Raw genomic sequence first — 23261 nt, forward strand, 5'->3', positions numbered from 1 at the left:
AGAAAAGATAAGTTGTTTCAAGAGGTCCTTTATATTAAAACAAAGTGTATTTCTATGAATTCAGCACAACCAGGAAGATTTATTAAGGACGTTTTTTTTTTTTTTTTTCCAATCAACTGGTATGTATATTGTTTATTATATTTTTGCATTTTGACGCATTTTGGAAGTTTTTCCTTGTTTGTATTATGTCTGACAAATAAAATCACGGCAAATAAATAAAGTAAGGGTTATCCTGTTGTATTTAATGAAATACTGCCCATGACTCTGAGATACTGATCTAGTTTCTAGACACCAGCCCTGAGAAATGATTTGCAGCAGCATGAGGTGACTGACCTCTTCACGCCATGGCTCTGCATCAGCGCGGCCTGGTTCATGGCCCGGATCCAGCCATTCATGTCCTCTTGTGTGTCGGCGCTGAAGAAGTAGGTCCTCATGCCACAGTGCTCGGCCTGCGAGCCAATCAGAGAATTCTTATTGTAAATGTAAGAGCGCATTCCCGTGTGACAGGCCTGAGGGAGAGACAGAGAGACAAGAGAGGTCCGTCAGCTCTGACCATGCATAGAGGTTGCATGTGCATGTGAGGCACCGGACCAGCGGGCCCCAGTCTTGCTGTGACAGCATCATTGTAGCAAGCTCAGAGTCATGCTGAACTGTTCTGTTTATTTTGTTGATCAGAGCTAAGGAAACAGACTGTAAGAGGATTACCAATCAATGATAACTACATTATCATTGTTACAAATACTACCATGCACTTCAGTCAAATGATCTGCACTAGTGATTTGTACTGTGCAAGCATTTGAAACTTTGGTCCCACTTTATATTAGGTGGCCTTAACTACTATGTACTTACATTTAAATAATTCATTTGATACAATGCATTTAGTATATATGTTTTTACATTGTACTTATATTTTAAAAAAACACACACACCTGCATGTAATTACATTGCAATTAATTTCTTTAATTACATTTATAGTTACACCGTTTACCCATTCCTTACACCCTAACCCACCCTTAAACCTGTCCCTAACCTTACCCCGTATCCCACCTAAATACAATATGAACACAATAAGTACATTCTAGTTATACTGTATTTAGATGTAAGTACACAGCAGTTGAGGCTACCTAATATAAAATGCGACCGAGACTTTTGCTGAAAAATATTTAAATAATTATAACTGTTTTTCTGCAGTCAGACTACGCTTCAGAATATGGAAGCCCTTTATGCCTCAGAGTACAAAAAGTTAGTAATTGTGAAAATGTTTAGAGACAGAAAGTCGCATTTGTGAGATAAACACTACCGTTCAAAAAATGCTGGGTTGGTAGGATTTTGTAATGCTTTTAAAAGAAGTCTCCTACTGTCCTACTCATATTTTTGATACAGTTGAGGTTGAAAGTTTACATCCACTTTCAGAATCTGCAAAATGTTAATTATTTTACTGAAATGGAAAGGGATCATACAAAATGCATGTTATTGTTTTAGTACTGACCTGAATAAGATATTTTACTTAAAAGAAGTTTATATATCGACAAGAGAAAATAATAGTTGAATTTATAAAAATGACCTCGTTCAAAAGTTTACATCCCCTTCATTCTTAAATACTGTGTTCTTACCTGAATGATCCACAGCTTTTTTTGTTTAGTGATAGTTGTTCATGACTCCCTTGTTTGTCCTGAACCATTAAACCGCCTGCTGGTCTTTAGAAAAATCTTTCAGGTCCCACAAATTCTTTGGTTTTCCAGCATTTTTGTGTATCTGAACTCTTTCCAACAATGACTGTATGATTTTGAGATTAATGTTTTCACACTGAGGACAACTGAGGGACTCATATGCAACTATTACAGAAGGTTCAAATGCTCAATGATGCCCCAGAAGGAAAAAAAACATGCATTAAGAGTCAGGGCGTAAAAACTTTTGAACAGAATGGAGAGGTGTACATTGTTCTTATTTTCTTATATCATTAAATAACAAAATACAGCTGTGGATCCTTCAGGTTACAACACAGTATTAAAAATCAATGTGATAAACTTTTAAACAGGGTAATTTTTATAAATTCAACAATGATTGTTTTTTTTTTATGAACTACATGTAAACTTTTATGTGAAATATCTTATTGAGGTCAGTACTAAATAAACAACAACATGCATTTTGTATGATCCCTCTTATTTTGGTAAAATAATTAACATTCTGCAGATTCTGAAAGGGGTTGTAAACTTTTGACCTCAACTGTATATCTATTTTAACTTTTTTTCAGGATTCTTTGATAAATAAAAGGTTATTTGAAAGTTATTTAAAATAGAAACCAATTTTAACATTTTACCAAATGTGATGTTGATGCATCCAATTTAATGCATCCTTGCTGAATGAAAGTATTTCTTTCATAAAAAAATGTGGGAAACAAATGTGGAAAATAAGTGTCATAAATGTGAGGTATAAAATCACATTTCTAAGGAATAAAGACATAACTGGAAAAAAAAAATAAAACTCTAATATTGACACTATTTTAGGATATAACGTCAATTATCTTTCAATTTCTTTTAACCCTGAGGTAGAAACAGGCTTCCATAGAATAAAAACCATCAATGTCAGAAAATCAACATTGAAGATCTGAACTCCAACCATCAATACATAGCAAACAAATGATAAATCAATCAACTCTGTCAGCCATTTCTGCAGAAAGGATAGAGATGATTCTTTTCTACTTATTTCACATACTCCAAAAATATATAATTTAATTCAGCAGAAGGTTTACACACAAGTGCCTCTGTACTGGTCCTCCCCCTCTACATTTGGTTATCAAGTGTACACTGTACATGTCAAACACACCACAAAAATGTTAAAAATACACAATATCAACGATGCACACATACTTACTCACATAAACAAAGCTGTTAATTCTCTTACCGGTGTTCTGTTTAATGCCAGAGTTAACAGCCCCCCAGCTAAACTAGCTCCATGCACCTGCTGTTCACTAAATCTGCTACTGCCAAAATGCAACTGTTGGTCTAATCTCTCTGATGGGGGCCACCGGCCACCGCTCACACATCTAAACGCTTATAAACAGAGTCCAGCTCAGCGCTTTTACCAGGCACACCCAGACCCATTCAGACAGGCTGCAGACCATCCTTTCTACCTCTACAACAACACACACACACACACAGCGCATACATCTGGTAACATTGACTCATTCTGTAGAAAGTCAATGCAGCAGCCTTTGGGCTACATCGAAGGTGTCTCTTAATTCACAATTCGACAGCTGCATTTCTGCTCTCGGCACATCTCTTCGGCCTCTCCAGGAGTCTATTATCCCGCCTGTCACACACTAATGGCTAAAGCAGCCCCTTCAATATCCGATACCTGCTCCTGAAGTCTTCATATTATTCCTACCATTTTTTTATCGACTGTCATAGTTCTTTGCCTGATATCACATATGTGTTAACCAGAGAAGTCTATTTGATGTGTGCGTTATCTAAAAAAAATTTCAGCAAACATAAACACTCAGAATGATTGACAGACTGTCTAGACAATAGTGTCCTGCATTGTTTTGTAGTTTACACACCCTAGGGCTGTCAGAGAGATGCGTGTCATATCTCAGAATACTTGTTTCAGTGATTTATCAGGATGTAGAGACACTTATTATGTTATATGATGAAAAAAATGCTTTTAATTTAATGTAATAAAATCTTTTACTCATACACATATCTACATACACAAATATGCATAAACAAAATAAATTCACAATAGAAAGCAAAAAGGAAGTGCATATCTTGTACCATTAATAACCATTTCATCATGACAAACAATGAAAAATGGGAGACAAAACTTGGGCAAGAGAAAAGTGATTTCAGAGCCCATTGTGATATATCAAGTTTCAGCTACTAAAGGAAAGCATGTCTGCTGATATATATTCTTCTCACATTCCTGTCTTTAAGAAGTTAATGACCTCAGATTACCCATCTAGTCATGGGCTTTCATTCAGGGTTATCCCTTTAAGAGGGATATGCCGTAATTAATCAGAGGAATTTGCTCAATCACTCAACCACTTCAGAGGTTAAAGGAATATTCTGGGTTATTTACTACTTAATATCTATGGACAGCATCTGCTGGACAAAAAACAATGTTCCCAAGGTTGTAAAAAATAACCAACAACAATTGTAGTTTAACAGTCATGGAGGCAGGGCTGGCAAAACATTTCAAATACACAACGGCTGCAAAAGAACAGCCATAAAAAGATATTGTGTTTGCATTTAAGTTATGTCCAATATAAAAATATGATTGTGTTCGAGGGACATAAGAAAGGGACAAATCAAAGTTATATCTGTTGTATGCAAAACCATGCCACAAATTGGAAGCTGTAAATAACCTGAAATATTCTTCTGAAAGAAAGGGGTAGCTCACCCAAAAAGGGGTAGTTCGCCCTCATGTTGTTCCAAACCCATAAGACACATGTTCTTACGAACCTAAATTTTTCCAAATTCAATGAAATCCGAGAGCTTTCTGACCCTGTATAGACAGAAACACAACTGCCACATTTAAGGCCCAGAAAGGTAGTAAGTACATCATTAAAATAGTCATGTAACATCAGTGGTTTAACCTTCATTTTATGAAGCTATGAGAAGACTTTTTCTGCGCAAAGAAAATGTGTCATGGTATTCTCGTGACTGGTGGCGGAGTTGTTGAATATAGTCATTATTCCTGTGGCTTCATAAAATTTAGGTTGAACCACTGACATCACATGGACTATTTTAACTACTTTTCTGGGCCTTGAACTAAGTAATTACATTGCTGTCTATGCAGGGTTAGAAAGCTCTTGGATTTCATTAAAAATATTTTAATTTGTGCTTCAAAGATGAACAAAGGTCTTACAGGTTTGGAATGACAAAAGGGTAAATTATTAATGACAGAATTTTCATTTTTGGGTTAACTAACCTTTTAAGTTAAACAATCAAGAGGACACTGCATATTACACACATTTATGTTTAAATCCAACTTGAAAACCTATCCTTTGGCCTTAATGTCTGTGAGAAATTGACATTTGGTTAAACACATACATAATGATACAGCATAACAATTCACATGTGTTATACATTAAAAGTTTGGGGTCGCTAATTTTATTTAAAGAAATGAATGCTTTTATTCAGTAAGGAAGCACTAAATTGATCCAATGTGACGGTAAATGTGACAGTAAATGTTACAAAATACTTCTACTTCAAATAAATGCTGCTCTTTTGAACTTAATATTTAAAGCTGCAGTCCATAACTTTTGGTGCTCTAGCAGTTAACTGCATGTATCCTGTGGAAGAACATTGCAGCCAGAGCTACTTCTCTCTGTTTATGTCTATGACAAGTCACGCAGGTGGTTCCTACCAGAACCAGTCTAAAATAGTCAGAATATTAAAACGTATTAAAGGTGTACTGTAGTGATTCAAAATAAGTCGAAAACATGGTTTGGAAAATTGTAAATTACAAACACAAAAAAAAGTTATAGACTGCAGCTTAAGAGACTCCTGAAAAAATATATATTACAATTTCCATAAAAATATTAAGCAGCACAACTGTCTTCAAACTGTCTTCTGGAAATGCTTCTTGAAAACCAAATCAGCATACTAAAATGATTTCTAAAGAAGTAATAGCTGCTGAGAATTCAGCTTTGAAGTCACAGCAATAAATTACATTTTTAAATATTTTAAAATGTATTAAAAAGTATCAAATTTAACACTGCAACATTTTTACAATACTACTGTTTTTTATTTTTAATACAACAACATTGAATAAAAACATTTTTAAAAATCTTACTGACCCCAAACTTTTGAACGGTATTATATCTAAAAAATGTAAATGTAATTACATACATTTAACAACAGTCGCAATTCATATTATATTTACAGTACTGAGAATTGAAAAATGACTAAATAGCATATGAGAGTGTAGAAATGTGCGGATGATAACCAACACTGGAAATACTGATGCAAGTGATGAAGTGAGAAGAGGAATTGAGCAATGCCAGACTGCAACAGTCCTTATCTTTACTTTGAGATTCACACGTTCATAAGGACATACAGTATCGGCATATCCAATATTCACATCACATCAAGGAGATGAATATAAAAGACTTGTCTATATATAAAAGGATTGTCGAGCTGGCATTGCCTGTTCCTGAGGAAGCAAAATGAGTCGCATGCATGCTGAAACACATCAATGCACATTGGCTATGTGCATTTTTCATCTGCCTAGGAAAATGCCATACACGGGATGGTGATGGAGTGGAGATCCGCTGATAGTAATGAATGGAAATTAAAATACCTATTCATGCAAGAGGCTGACTCAGGAGACGGCCCTTCCACCAGATGCACCCGGTTCAGCTCCCATAATGCACCAGGTCACAACAGGAAGCAATAGGCCAATAGGAATGAGAGAATAAGAGTGAGTTGTGCAAAAACAGAGGGAGGTGGATCACGGCCTATGTGAAAAATGTTAACCAAAACTAGAAGATGTGTTGAAATGTCCCTGCTTGTGAAATATCAGTCAGATAAGCAGGGTGAGCAGAAATGCAATTAACATTAGAGGCAGCAAAGCTAAGCAGAACCACGCCACTGGGAAAGCAAAAGTACAACACTCCAGAGAACAGGACAAGATGATTAATAAACATCATAACATTTAACTGCTGTATCTGAATAAATGAATCAATTGAAGCTAAGAATCATGAGTGCTTATTGAAAAATGAAATCTTCATCTCCATAAAGCTTTTCAGCAGATGGAAGCATGAAGTGCTCCAAAATCTCCTGATAGCTAGCTGCATTGACCCTGCCCTTGATAAAACACAGTGGTCCAAAGTACTTTTTTTGGATGAAAGCAAATTTTGCATGTCATTCGGAAATCAAGGTGCCAGAGTCTGGAGGAAGACTGGGGAGAGGGAAATGCCAAAATGCCTGAAGTCCAGTGTCAAGTACCCACAGTCAGTGATGGTCTGGGGTGCCATGTCAGCTGCTGGTGTTGGTCCACTGTTTTATCAAGGGCAGGGTCAATGCAGCTAGCTATCAGGAGATTTTGGAGCACTTCATGCTTCCATCTGCTGAAAAGCTTTATGGAGATGAAGATTTCATTTTTCAGCACGACCTGGCACCTGCTCACAGTGCCAAAACCACTGGTAAATGGTTTACTGACCATGGTATTACTGTGCTCAATTGGCCTGCCAACTCTCCTGACCTGAACCCCATAGAGAATCTGTGGGATATTGTGAAGAGAAAGTTGAGAGACGCAAGACCCAACACTCTGGATGATCTTAAGGCCGCTATCGAAGCATCCTGGGCCTCCATAACACCTCAGCAGTGCCACAGGCTGATTGCCTCCATGCCACGCCGCACTGAAGCAGTCATTTCTGCAAAAGGATTCCCGACCAAGTATTGAGTGCATAACTGAACATAATTATTTGAAGGTTGACTTTTTTTTTGTATTAAAAACACTTTTCTTTTATTGGTCGGATGAAATATGCTAATTTTTTGAGATAGGAATTTTGGGTTTTCATGAGCTGTATGCCAAAATCATCAATATTAAAACAATAAAAGGCTAGAACTACTTTCAAATGTGTGTAATGAATCTAAAATATATGAAAGTCTAATGTTTATCAGTACATTACAGAAAATAATGAACTTTATCACAATATGCTAATTTTTTGAAAAGGACCTGTATAAGACCCTTTATGACTTTGTGCCAATTTTTATATTCTCAAATAGTGACAAATCAAGGATGGGCATTTTAAAGAATTTAATTATTCCAGTTTTGATCCTTCTTAACAATTCCAGTTCCTTAAAGGAACACTCCACTTTTTTTGGAAATAGGCTCATTCTCCAACTCCCCCCGAGTTAATAAGTTGGTTTTTACCGTTTTGAAATCCATTCAGCCGTTCTCCTGTTCTGACGATATCACTTTTAGCATAGCTTAGCATAGATCATTGAATCCTATTAGACCAAGAGCATAACAAAATATCTTCATGGAACATGATCTTTATTTAATACCCTAATGATTTTTGGCATAAAAGAAAAATCGATAATTTTGACCCATACAATATATTGTTGGCTATTGCTACAAATATGCCCGTGCAACTGACAACTGGTTTTGTGGTCCACTGTCACATATATATGAGACATAATCACAGTCTAACTGGCCTTAATTATGTATCAAATAACAAATGTAACAACCGTAATATTGTTATAGTTAGGGGTGGGCGATATGGTAAAAATATCATATCACGATTTTTTCAAGAAATATCACGATTCACGATTTTATCCCGATTCTTTGTCATGTTGGTTTTACTTTTTTACAAGTTGTCTGAGTAGTACAGCCAAATTATTTTTTCTATTTTAAAACCAAAACCTTACAAGGTAACAAAATATAAAATAAAAAGAATGGCAAATATTTAAGCCAAAGTGGGCGAAGACAAAAAAAATCTTTGTCATCATTTTCTTTGTTTTTAAAAAATAAGAACAAAGATAAGCTACATGTTACAAATACACATACTATAAAAATAAAACAAACAGTGCTTTAATTTTCATGTACAGTCGGTGTATTTATCAGTAGCATTCAAGAAATTTAATTAACAAATATAAAAATAAAACACTATATACATTGTATACATAAATTATACATAGAAGCAACATTTAAAGCAACTGTATTGAAGTTCTTCAGTCAAGAGCAGTGAGTGATTTTACTTTGTTTTGTTTTATTAGCGTATCATCACCAAAAAATGACAATTCTGTCATCATTTACTCACTCTCGCATTTTTTTAAGCATAAAACATGCTGAACATAAAACTTATTTTGAATAATGTGGGTAACCAAACAGTTGCTGGGTCCCCAGTTACTTCCATATATTTTATTTATTTATTTTAAGTCCAGCTACTGTTACCCACATTCTTCAAAATATCTTCTTTTGTGTTAAGCACAAGAAAAAAATTAATATAGAGTTAGGACATGTGAGTGACAACATTTTTGGGTGTACTGTCCCTTTAATGACAATCGGCAGCATGTTTAGTTCTGTCACAGAGCTGCACGCATCTATACAGGCGCGCATCCGTTTTTCTCTTAACTGTGTACTTTCACTTTTGACAACCAACTGTGTTTAAATGTAATCCTTGCGTGTTTTTGACAGTATAAGCAAATTAAGCGCAAAAGATAGCTCAGTTTAGTAATCAGGTGCTGTTTGACAGGCTTTTAGCGCACGTGCTTCAGGTTTACGCGCTCATGAAGCGCATGCCAGAACAGCGCGCGGACCAAATGGCGTTATTTTACCGGCAAGACTTTGAAGCACATTCAAATAATGTACTTTTGTGATCGCGAATATGAATAAGTGCAGTGTCCCGTGAGTGAATGTACAGTATATTAAGACGGAGGCACACTGTAGCACGATACTACGATATTTATTCAAAAGCAGATCGTGGAGACATTTTAATCGTCCACGATCAAAAATCGTCATATCGCACACCCCTAGTTATAGTTGTTGGAAACAAAAGATTTCATTCATTAATATTTATAAAACACTACACAATGTCAACAACCAAACAGTTGACTCACTTAAAAGATACTCATAAGAATTATTAATTCAGAAATTGGACGTTTTTGATTCACTAAAAAGAACCCTGATCATTAACAGACAAGATTCAGAACTGCTCATGCTCATAAAACTGTAGTCACATTTACCATTATTCTGTTAACTTTCATGTGCAAATCTACAGTCGTGGCCAAAAGTTTTGAGAATTACATAAATATTGGGAATTGGAAAAGTTGCTGCTTAAGTTTTTATAATAGCAATTTGCATATACTCCAGAATGTTATGAAGAGTATCAGATGAATTGCATAGTCCTTCTTTGCCATGAAAATTAACTTAATCCCGAAAAAAACTTTCCACTGCATTGTTAAGGCGGCTTCAGGGCGTCCAAGACAGTCCAGCAAGCGCCAGGATCGTCTCCTAAAGAGGATTCAGCTGTGGGATCGGAGTGCCACCAATGCAGAGCTTGCTCAGGAATGGCAGCAGGCAGGTGTGAGCGCATCTGCACGCACAGTGAGGCCAAGACTTTTGGAAGATGGCCTGGTGTCAAGAAGGGCAGCAAAGAAAACATTCAAAAAAAACATCAGGGACAGATTGATCTTCTGCAAAAAGTATGGCGATTGGACTGCTGAGGACTGGGGCAAAGTCATATTCTCTGATGAAGCCTCTTTCCGATTGTTTGGGGCATCTGGAAAAAGGCTTGTCCAGAGAAGAAAAGGTGAGCGCTACCATCAGTCCTGTGTCGTGCCAACAGTAAAGCATCCTGAGACCATTCATGTGTGGGGTTGCTTCTCATCCAAGGGAGTGGGCTCACTCACAATTTTGCCCAAAAACACAGCCATGAATAAAGAATGGTACCAAAACACCCTCCAACAGCAACTTCTTCCAACAATCCAACAACAGTTTGGTGAAGAACAATGCATTTTCCAGCACGATGGAGCACCGTGCCATAAGGCAAAAGTGATAACTAAGTGGCTCGGGGACCAAAACGTTGAAATTTTGGGTCCATGGCCTGGAAACTCCCCAGATCTTAATCCCATTGAGAACTTGTGGTCAATCCTCAAGAGGCGGGTGGACAAACAAAAACCCACTAATTCTGACAAACTCCAAGAAGTGATTATGAAAGAATGGGTTGCTATCAATCAAGATTTGGCCCAGAAGTTGATTGAGAGCATGCCCAGTCGAATTGCAGAGGTCCTGAAAAAGAAGGGCCAACACTGCAAATACTGACTCTTTGCATAAATGTCATGTAATTGTCGATAAAAGCCTCTGAAATGTATGAAGTGCTTGTAATTATATTTCAGTACATCACAGAAACAACTGAAACAAAGATCTAAAAGCAGTTGAGCAGCAAACTTTGTGAAAACTAATATTTGTGTCATTCTCAAAACTTTTGGCCACGACTATAGTCATTTCAATAGAAATTCACACAATCTAGAATTTTGCGTAAGGGCAAAAAGATTTCCCCATGCAGATTTAAAAAAGGGCTCAAGTTGGTCACCTAAATAAGCTGCCTTTGACCAAGAGATTATATTTAAATAAAAAGTTAACCTTACTACAAACTAGGGCTGTCACAAACAATGACTTTGGTAATCGAGTAATCGGTCGTTTATTCTGACGATTAATTGAGTAATCTGATAATTAGAATATTTTTTTGTGATAATAAAAATCACAGTGAAAAAACAACCTTTAAAATTACTGACAACTTCGTCAGTGCCAACAGCCTTGTGGGTAGCGCGACATACAGTGCTGTTGCACTACAGGCATCCCAAGTTCGAATCCCAACTCGAGGATCTTTCCCAATCCTGCCTCCTATGTCATATGGAGAAAAATCCTTAAATGTATTCCTTAAAAAACTATTTCTTTACAACTGAAGAAAGAAAGACATGAACATCTTGGATGACAAGGGAGTGAGTACGTTATCTTTCAATTTTTGTTCTGGAAGTGCAGGCTTAAAGGAACTTCTCCTTTAAGCCTGAATTGCATATATTTATTTAATTGAATCATAGCATTTGTAAATTCACAATAGCATTATGCTTTATTATGATTTTAAATGGGTTTAATACATCATGCAGCCTTGGAAAACGGTCTAAGGCGTTCATGTTCCGTTATTTTGCCAGTTACTCGACACGGGCAAAATGCACCCGAGGATTTTTTAAAAATCGAGTACTCGAATTGAATCGATGTGACAGCCCTACTACAGACAGTTCTAAAGATGTCTTAATATTACAAAAAATAAACATGCAAGACTCGTCTTCACATACAGAATGCACTCAAACTAATTAATTGCTGACTAAGAGAAGACAGTTAGAGCAGAAAACATTAGACAAACAGCAGACCTTGGGGTCTAATTCAAATGAAAATAAAGCAGCCAGATGTTCAAATAGCTGCTGGCTAGTTTCACTGATGGAGATCTCCTAACTAACAACCTGCTAATTAACACCCAGAGCGCCAATGAGAGAACAAGGCCTCTCACCTTGCTCTGGTACATTACAGACTGTAGGGCAAGTAAAAGGGAGGATATTAGAAATAGAGTAGATGTATAATTAATCTGCCTGTTGGCACAATAGTCAAACAAATTCCAGCACTGGGGAATACAGGCAGGGTAATGGAGTTTGAACGATGCACCATGTACCCACGGGGAAGGATGACTGAGCAGAGGAAATGAATATGCCAAAGTGATGGGTTCAAACATTCCTGGAGTATTGTTCTTCAGTAGACTGAGGTATATTAAGCAAAAAAAGAAAAGCTTGATACAAATTCCAAAGTTAGAGAGTAGTTATCAGTTAAAAACTGCTGTTTTTTCCACCTCCATGGTACAAAGGTTTAAGCCAGACTTGATTTTCCAGAGCAGTAGGTGTGATATACATGATTCTAAGACTTCTGGGATATTCTGCTCTTAAACATTATTTCACTGTCCGCCGGACCGCAGTAAACTGAGTTTGTGAGGCTCAATGGAAGCTTGCCATCAACAGACCTCACTTAGAGAAGAGTTTAGATAATGATGTTCCCATGTCCGCTCTGTGAAAGAGAACAGGACTGTGGAAAACTTGATCAAGTTGTGAATTACTGTGAGCAAACAGCAGCTTCAGTGATGACGGCACTGTGCTGACAGACATCGAGGGGAACAATACTGGTGAAAAAGAGACAGGCTGTTCCAAAATTTAAAGAAAAAGTCATGAGAAGCAGTGTTTTACCACATTTAAAGCATGCTGAAAGACAACACAAAGCTCATTACAAAACTTAAAAACTGGTGGTATCAGCAATATGATAAATTAAAATCATTTTTTAAATTCTCCATTAGTGTTGCTTTTAATAAATATAATAAACATTTTTTAATAAACAATTCTTTTGACAAGTAATAAAGTTCATTAACTATACAGTTTACAGCTTCTAACCATTTTAATAGTTTGTACAGTCTGATGTACTCATATAAAATATGAGACATTTCGAACCTGGCTTATTCTATCAAATTTTACAGCCAGAAATATATTTCTTCCATAACAAGAAAAATGATCTGGTTTAGGGTTTTTTGTCTTCATGACAAGGTAACTAAATAGAGGAACGTAATTAGTTAAAATTAGTAGAGTCCCATATGAGATTGTGAGCACCCTGAGCGGACAAAGCTTACTTAGTGATTTTTGTGGTCAGAAGAGGGCAGAGAGAGGGGCCAAACAACTGCAACATTAATCAATCATTCCTGACTGCTGCCCACACAACACCACTGATAATATGCCACATCACATAGACTTCCTGAGGGTGTAGCTAAAGAAGCCAGTGAAGGTGAGCCTACACACAGGAACAGAGTAGCATTAGAGTGTATGCTCTTACCTTGAAGGCGTACTTGCGGCTGATGTGGTCCTCAGGTCCCACGGGGGAAATGACATAGCTGGGCAAAGGAATGCTACCCAGAACCGTCTCCTCTCGACTATCTGTGAGCAAAGTACAGATGTTAGGTAAAAATGGTTGAAAATGGTTAGATTAGCATATAATAACAGTAATTGGTTTGTTGGCAATACTCTTAGACACAGATGACAGCAATGAAGTAATGCCACAATTTGCCCTAAAAATGACTGTGGTAATATCATTTTATTATTCAATATGATCTGTGCAAAAAATAAGGATAAAAATAGTAAATGCAAAACCTGCTATAATTTATTTAATTGTAGGTAAGCTTATAATAATGTATTAATGAAATTGAGTGTTTTAGTTAAGTAAAAAAAATGTGATTATTGTGCAATAAAATTAAAGACTGTTTTAGATAATTGCAGCTAATTAAAGCTGAGTATTAAACTCACCTTTATAGTAAAACAGGCAGTAATCAGACAACACAAACCATTTCCTCTTCCACAGTCTCATGCCTGAGCTATCCTGATGGTGAAAGAACAGTAACATTTTAGCCCACAAAACATTTTCAGATGTTATCCTTTAAAATAATAATAAACAGTTAATCATATATCATTACCAACCAATGTAAATATATTATTTTTATTAGCATTTAATTGGAGGCCGCTCTGTTCAGACTGGATATTAATAAAATATGTTATTTTGAATAATATGCTCAGTTAATTAGTTTATTGCCTGTGGGTCTTAGTTCACCATAAGGCTTAATTAAAAGCTAATCTAACATCTGAACACCATTCAGTTCAGATCAAAATCAGATTCTGTAATCACCCGCATCAGGGTTTGATTTTTGAGGGCCGCACCTGTTTGTAGAGCCATCCTCTCACCACCACTGGGACATTAGGGTTCCTTTTGATGGAATGGTCACGCTTGCCAAAGCAATGCACCTTCCCGCTGGGCTTCAAACTCTGTGATATTTAAAAGAAGAAAAAAATTGTTTAATTTGCATTTAAATATGCATATATACACAGTATGATAAATTGGCATCTAAAAGTATTTTCTGGGGCCAATTTATGTCCAAGGAAAACACCTTTACTGCAAAATGTTTACAATAACATGGTTTGTGGTATTTATTAATCTTGATCTTTATAAAGTTCAGTTCAACTGATCATTTGTCAGCCTAAATGTGCCACTAAATGAGGGTCCACACAGGTTTTCTTACCTGTGTTAGCTGAGAGTAAAATTAGATTTTTATTAAAAAATAAATAAATAAAAAATTGTGAGATGAGGACTGATGCCCACCAGGAGTCTGGTTCATTCCCAGTAAAGCGTGTATTTGTGTGTGCACGCAGAGATGCGGGCCTCTGGGACTGATCGATCGGTTTGTGAAAGCTCATATGATGCTGACACAGTCCTGTCATTGACAGGCCAGCATCAGACTCTTTACCACACAGTGACGGAGTCAATGTGTGTCAGGCCAGGCCATTAAAACTTAAATGTGTATCTGCATCTCTGCATCTCTGCAAAGAAGATCTGAGAAAAACTAAAACATGTATGTATGCAAAAATACTTATATAATATTAATTATATTTATTATTAATTATTTATTATTAAAATTGTAATTATTACATTTGATGTCAGAAGTTTACGCACACCTTGCAGAATCTGCAAAACATTAATTATTTTAACTAAAATAAGACGGATAATACAAAATGCATGTTGTTTATTATTTCGATATTCCACATAAAAGACCTTTACATATTGTCCACAAGAAAAAAATAATAGTTATATTTAAAAAATGACCCCATTTAAAAGTTTACATACACTTGATTCCGCATCTGTGTTTTTTGTTTGTCTCTTGTTTGTCCTGAACAGTTAAACTGCCTGCTTCAGAAAAATCCTTCAGGTCCCACAGATTCTGTGTTTTTTTTTTTTTTAGCATTTTTGTGTATTTGAACTCTTTTCACACTAAGGGCAACTGAGGGACTGATATGCAACTATTACAGAAGGTTCAAACGCTCACTGATGCTCCAGAAGGAAACACAATGCATTAAGATCTGGGGGGTGGAAACTTTTGAACAGAATGAAGAGGTGTTCATTTTTCTGATTTTGCCTTTGACTTTCATTTAGTACAGCCCTTCAGAAGTTACAGAAGATACTTGCATGTTTCCCAGAAGACAAAGTAAGTTAAATTGACCCTGATCTTCAATGCAATGTTTTCACCCCCGAGCTCCTAATGAATTGTGTTTCCTTCTTGTGTTTGAACCTTCTGTAATAGTTGCATATGAGTCCCTCAGGTTAGCTCGGTGTGAAAAGATGGATCTCAAAATCATACAGTCATTGTTGGAAAGGGGCCAAATACACAAAAATGCTGAAAACCACAGAATTTGTGGGACCTAAAAGATTTTTGAGAAGAACAGCGGGCAGTTTAATAGTTCAGGACAAACAAGGGACTCATGAACAACATACAGTAACAACACAGCATTAAGAATCAAGTGTACATAAACTTTTGAACAGGGTCATTTTTATAAAATAATAATAAAAAAAAAACTTTTTGCAGATTCTGCAAGGAGTATGTGAACTTTTGATCTCAACTGAATATATTTTAAATTTATTCAATATTTCACATGGAAAAACACTCAGACCCAGCCTGAAATGTGACAGCTTGTTAGGTCTTTTACCTCTAGTATAGCCAATGTTTTGTAAAACCTGGAAAAACTCTATATATGGCATTGTAAATTCATGAACCAGACCAAGACAGAGTATTATGGGCACCAGTAAAACAGTTCTACTGCTTTTGCACCTAGAGTGTAACTGTGCCACACACGCTCAGATTTAATTAGCAGGAAGTAGCGAAAGACATTCTGTAAATTTCTCAATCCCCTGCAGATGTTCTATGCAATATTACCTCATGACCTCTGCATAATGCAGTCGACCTGCACAGGAGATTAAGTCGAGCTTCTCTAGTGCTAGAAAAATCAGTAACCTATTATACCTTCTGCTAGGGTCATTTATCAAAATTGGAGGAATATAGCAAAATAGATGAGGCCAATTTACACTCCCCTATTACCTATAAAAACATTATCAGTTTTCAATATGATTTAATATGAGATACACACACACATTAGGAATGGTGAGGCTCTCTGGATAATTAGCCAGCTTGGCACTTTCAGGCACTGGAAGCGTTCTGCGTAACTGTTTGCCTTTATTGAGAATCAGCACCACGGCAGACCGCATTAAACCAGTCTCTGATCAGCACTGAACATGGCTGGAATTCTCACCCTGGATCCTGTGGTGGTGTCGGCAGGGGATGAGATGGCGACAGAGGACTCGCTGACCATGCTGGGAGGCCTCGGCTCTGGTGGTGGCTTGGACATGCGTAAATTTGCCCTGCAAAAGTCAGAAATAAAGGACATGATTTTCACCAGGTATAAGGTGTGGTTACTAATACACAGTGAAATCAAGATACATTCTTGTAATTTAATAACCAACATAGTAAAGCAGAGCCTGGGGACACAGTTTTCAAGAGAGGAAGAGACTTAGAAGCACTCAAGTAACACATGACAAACACATTCCCTGAGGGCAAACAGGGAATAGTAGTCAACAGACAATATCTCAGCATACGGAGCTCTAGTGAGAGTATTAGTCTCAGGTGACCTGGATATGGTAACAGTGACAACACATTAATAAAAATACCTTAAAGACATCTATCTAACATCTATCTATCTATACAGTACCTATCTATCTACTTGCCTACAGTACATCTACATACCCATCTTTATCTTCCTACTTAGCAATATCCACCTATACCTAGCTAACTACCCATCTATACTAGTCAATATCTGAAGTGGAACAAAACCTTTCAAAGTTGTCCTAAAACTTAAACAATAACCGTTCTTGTCTCAGGACAACTTTTATGAACTGCCGCTGCTAGTCGACATTGAAAATACTAGACGACTAGTCAAAATTAATTTATTTTAATTCAGCCTTTTCATTCAGCACGTCTGCTGCTTCTATTGCCGTTAGTGTTGTAAAATTTAAAATTAAACATTTGATTCATATATTAAATATTCCAAATAAATCGGATACACACAATTCTTTTTGACTGTCTACTGAGAGTTTCTTACTTTTAGACTAGTCAGGTATAAAATTTCAGTTTAAACAACTTTGAAATTAGTCGTAGCAAACATTATACTATGTACCTACCTATCTATCTACCTAGCTATATCTGCCTTCATCTACCAACATACAGTTGTGGTCAAAAAGTTTACATACACTTTGCGGAATCTACAAAATGTTAATTATTTTACTATATCAAAAACTTTTTTAAAATTCAGGTTAAATGTAACTTATTTTGTCTTCTGGGAAACATATAAGTGTCTTCTGCAGCCTCTGAAGGGCAGTACTAAATGAAAAAAATATGATATTGAGGCAAAATAAGAAAAATGTACACATCTTCATTTTGTTCAAAAGTTTACACCCCTGGCTCTTAAGGCATAATTTTTCCTTCTAGAGCATCAGTGAGCGTTTGCACCTTCTGTAATAGTTGCGTATGAGTACCTCAGTCGTCCTTAGTGTAAAAAAGATGCATCTCAAAATCATACAGTCATTGTTGGAAAGGGTTCAAATAAACAAAAATGCTGAAAAACCAAAGAATTTGGGGGATCTGAACGATTTTTCTGAAAAACATCAGACAAACAAGGGGCTAACAACTAACAACTATCACTAAACAAAAACACACAGCTGTGGATCATTCAGGTAACAACACAGTATTAATAATCAAGTATATGTAATCTTTTGTAATTTTTATAAATTCAACTATTATTTTCCCTTGTTTACTATATGTAAAATGTATTTTATGTGAATTATCTTATTCTGTTCAGTACTAAAAAAAACAACATGCATTTTGTACGATCCCTCTTATTTTGGTAAAATAATTACCATTTTGCAGATTCTGCAAGGTGTATGTAAACTTTTGACCTCAACTTTACCTAGCTACATATCTACCTACCCATCCATCCAACCATCCACCTAACTACCTACCTGTCTATTTACCTACTTGCATCTATCTGTCCACCTATCGATTCATCGATCCACCTGCCTACCTATCTAACATTTATTCATTTATTCATCCATCCAAAGCATTGTGGAAATATCAGCATTAGACACTGCACCCCTCTCACAAGCTCCCTTAAGTAAAACCCTAACACCGTGTCCACACCAGACGCGAGCAGCGCGGCGCAATGCGACGCAACAAAATACAATAGAACCTATTATGCTGTCTACACTGGATGCAGTCCGGTGTAGACACGGTGTAACCATAATTCCACATTCACAATGGGAACAATATGAAGCATAACAGTGCCTCATTTGGAAGCTAGAGGAACCCCATATTTAGCTCATCTTGCTGTAAGCACCCTGTGGATGAGGAGAGTAGAGGAATGCACTGCAGCTGAAGAATGCAGGGCATTTACAGAAGTCACTACACTTAGTCTGACTCTATGGTTCCACTGGAATTACAGTAAAGAGAGTGCAAACACTCATTTCAAAACTAATGTTTGTTAAATAGGTGTTTAATAGTAAATTATTAACCAACCATTTGTGAAATGCCAGAGCCACCATCGCTCTGATACGAATGCCTTAAAGCCAGGCTGCTTCCTGGAAGTATTTGGGTCCATTTTTCTTTCCTAATAAGGAGAACTGCATAAAAAGCTGCATTGAGATTCAGGTAATGCTAATTTAACATTCTGGGTAAATCAGCAGAGAGAGTGGAACGCCAGAGAGATGAGGGAGAAGATGGGGGGAATAGAGGACAGAAGAAAGGTGAAACAAACTGTCAGAGCTGCCACTGCAGGCAACAAATAAAAAACTTCTTCCAGATATTGTCAGAGAGAAGTGTCAGATTCAGAGACTGCAGGGAAAGGTATAACCTACAGCGAAACGCCACCAGAGAGCTGCACCGCTCAACCAAACATCTGTCACATTTCTAATTCTCCTTCAAGGAAATGACAAGGCATTTTGGACTGGTACCCAGGGAGTTAGAATTCATCGGATAGACAGTTGCATTTTCCCGTAAACATGCGAAATTAATTTGTTATTGGGTAAATAGTTTATACAACGAGCACTCTGAAAACTAAACACCATAAACAAATTCTGGGGGCAGAGCCAGACAGCACAGCCAGAGAGTGCCTATAGTCTGTCTAATGCATATTACATATAAAATGGGCTGAATAACCTACTGCAATAGGATTGGCTGGCTCAACACATCTTCCAGGAGTAAGGTTTTTTTGGTCAGTGTGCCAGGAAACAAAGCTGTTCACAAGGTACCAGACTGCACACATCTCATTTCTTTCCCCTAATTCTACCTTGTAAGCTCCAGCTCTGGTTTCAGCTTTGTGTACCACTAACACCTTATCCATGTTGCTAAGCTAAAGATAAAAGCTTAGCTAGAGGCACTCACTAGCAAGAACCAGATATATTTAGGGGTTCAAGCACATAGCGCTGAAACCATGTTGTAATTATTAGAGTGTCCAAGGATCAGCAATCTCCACGCAAAACTGATCGGGCAGACCAAACTAGTTATATAGTTATAGTGTAAGTTATATAGACTCTAAACTTGGAGGGATGGTAGTACTCCCACTGTCTACAACGTCACCAGGGTTCACCTCAATCGGCCTGACAGGGGCGTACAGCGATCAAAAGTACAAAAACGTTCATAACTCCTTAACCGTCCGTCGCAGCTCAAGTGTCTTATGTCATTGAAATCTTTGGCAAAATCTTCAGGAATTTTGCATTTTTTGAAAAACTACTTTTGCACTAGTCATAGTTTTTTTTCCTGATCAGAACCAAACCAGTGCAGGAAGATTCTCTGGAGAGTGAATATCAATAATTATCAAAAAAAAGACTCTCCATCGCAAAGGGACGCCAAGACGTTTGAAAGAGACAGGGCCACCTTTACTAAATCGGCTATAACTTTTATATTTATAATATTTTATGCAAGCGTATGTAAGAGCTGAATCTGAGGTCACATGAAAAAAAGTTGCGGAACTTAGCAACTTGGTGGCGCTATAACTGGTGAAAAAAACAAAAACGACCATAACTATGCAACAGTTTGTCCTATTGACGTGAAAATCGGTACGCATATTCTTAGTCCAAAGTGCCACAAGCATGTATAAGTACATTTGCGTATCTCAAAAAACATAGCCGTCATAGGCCAATGAACTCTGAGCTTCTATTACATAATGTTAATAGAGGGTGATCGGAACGAAACTCAGCGGGTTGACTCATGGCCCTAATGGTCTGTGAGAAATTTGAAAGAAATTGGCCACTAGGGGCGAAATTGCATTTTTCCAAGGATGTAAGCGATTGTTTATTGTAGGTTTTTCACTCATACACACAATATTTGCATCATACGATAGACCTCCTTGTTCCGAACAACTTTGCCTCTAGATCCACTGATGTTAAAGTGGTGTTAATGTTGAAGTTAAACGCTTGAAAAGATGTGAAAAACCTACTTTTGCGATAGTCCTAGGTTTTTCACTCAATCTGGAAAGAAAAACACTGCAGTACAATTCTCTGAACTCTCTAGATCAGTAATTATCAAAAATTTTTGATATTTACCCTTTGGCAAGCTATAACAGGGTTTTTTAGAAAAGGGGTCTGTCCAAATATACCCAAAAGCCTGTAAAGCCTAAACAAAAACTCAAAACTTCACGAAACCTGTTGTAGGGCTGCTTGATTTTTGCAAAAATCATAATCACAATTATTTTGGTCAATATTGTAATCACGATTATTTAAACGATTATGACAGGGTCCAAAACTTTATATAGTGATTAATTTAAAGATAGCAATACAGCGAGAATGCTGTTTTTAAATCATTGATTAAGATGACTACAGGCTTGCTAAATAATATGTAATGTCTTTTTCATATGTGCTTGAATGCCTTAAAGCACTTGAACCCCGGTAATAGCTGCTTGCAGCTATATTAATGATTAGAACCGTGTATCAGTTTTGGCAAGTCATAAAATACAAATAGAATATACTGTAATAATACAGCCGTCTTTATTACTTTCCAAATGGGCTACAAATTAGTTTCTGCTATTTTTAAAACAGTTCCTAAATGACATGCAAAAACAAAACAAGACTGCATTTAGTATCTTACATGCTAGCCAGACTGTCTCTTCCTGTTTAAATGGGTGACTCTTAGCTAGAATTAATAGCAAAAGTGCACTAGACAGTCAAAAGTCGCTAAGCGAGACTAGGCCTACAGTAAGTGAAATAAAAACAGCACCACTGGTACTCGAGCATATAATTGAGTCTATAAAATGCAGTAGACTCTCAGAGGCCTTCAGAGTAGTAACACAAAGCTCTCTTACTGACAGCCCTGTCTCTCAGGGACACTCTTTTAGAGAACCATCTGAAACTCACACCATCACTGAAATCACACAGAAGGTGTGGACACATCTGGTGAACTCTGATGTATGAGTTGAATCTAGAACGTGCTGAGAGAGCAGAGAAGTGAAAAACCTACTGCTCTTAAATCATCGGCTTCATATATCAAATAACACACTTGGGACATGAGGGTATAATTGACACAATGTGAGGTGAGAAACTTTAGGAAAAGCTGTAATAGAGCTGTAGCTGCCAGAATATGATCTACTCCACTTTAATTTATTTGTATTTAATAAATAATTAGTATTTTATATTATGTATAAGGTTTTTTCACCATATTCAAGCCTGCATGTAGACTATGTATTTTCTATTATAATCCACAACAAACATAAAATTTGGTTATAACCTGATAAAATATAATAAAAATAAACCAAAAATAATGCTTACAGATTTCTATGGCATCACATTTGAATCTGAGCCAGTTTTGTTACCACAATTCTATACAAGTGCTGATAATAGAAAATAAACTAGTGATAAAAATAAAAGCATGATGCAACTGAACAAGGTCATCAATCCTAAAAAAAAATAAATAAATAAATAAAAAATTGGATTATGCTGCTAAAACTCACCAAAGCAAGCAGATTTCCAAGCCACATGTCAGGCTGACTCCACGCTTTTCATAGGCGCTAGAGCTTACGGTAAAACACAACAACCCTGTCCAAAAACTGACACATGCGCACACACACAGACAGCCCCTCAACAAAACCATAAACAGATTTTTTTTTCTGAGGAATGTGAGGAGTTCCTGTAGTGTGACAGAGTCAGGAGGTGTTTGTGGCCCGTGTACAACATCAAAACAGCAGGAAGCTACAGCAGCATTGTCATGGGAAGAGCTGCGGACTGAAACAACGGCGTATCCCTCTCCCCCTCATTTTTCACTGCACAAACTGGCTTCCGTCCAAAAATGTTTGAAGTATGTTTGCACCCTGGGACTTACTAGTGTTTTATCTAGGCTTCATATTATTTACCTGCACTGTCTTTGGAATGGATGTGCACAGAGGGCCTGTATTTTATGCTGGAGAGATGACAAAAATCCTGGCTGAAGCTCACATGAAGACCAGATTCTGCTCCCTAACGCTCAATGCTCCACAAAGGGGGAGCCTCAGACCTAATAACCTGGATAAGTTACATAATACATAGCATACAGCCATATATAATAGGTTATACTTACTTTACATGATGATACAGGAGTTTTCAAACTGCTATTAAAAAAACCCAGCTGACTGTACAATATCCTGATTACCGCCTGAACTACCAAATATATAAATAAAAGGACATTAATTATTAATTCGGTTTAGATTATTGTACAATGTAATAAACAGGCATGTAAGAAAGGATAATGGTCAATTAATATAGTTTAGAGGTCATTAAACAAAAATATCTAAATGCAGAATGCCACAACTGACCTATTAATATTTATATAA

The 23261-nt window shown here is 36.8% G+C and overlaps 1 protein-coding gene across 1 annotated transcript in view; it reads right to left on the minus strand.

Annotated features, from left to right (window-relative positions):
- The window catches only part of plekha7b (pleckstrin homology domain containing, family A member 7b), a 139720-nt gene that overhangs the window by 40174 nt on the left and 76285 nt on the right, over positions 1-23261 (minus strand). The window contains exons 5-9 of the mRNA XM_073836627.1: positions 16668-16776; positions 14250-14354; positions 13842-13914; positions 13375-13475; positions 334-509 (exon numbers count right to left, since the gene is read on the minus strand). Coding sequence (XP_073692728.1) covers positions 334-509; positions 13375-13475; positions 13842-13914; positions 14250-14354; positions 16668-16776 — 564 coding nt within the window. The remainder of the gene's footprint in view (positions 1-333; positions 510-13374; positions 13476-13841; positions 13915-14249; positions 14355-16667; positions 16777-23261) is intronic.

This window comes from Garra rufa, chromosome 3 (genome assembly GCF_049309525.1).
Source record: "Garra rufa chromosome 3, GarRuf1.0, whole genome shotgun sequence".
NCBI classification, from domain to species: domain Eukaryota; kingdom Metazoa; phylum Chordata; class Actinopteri; order Cypriniformes; family Cyprinidae; genus Garra; species Garra rufa.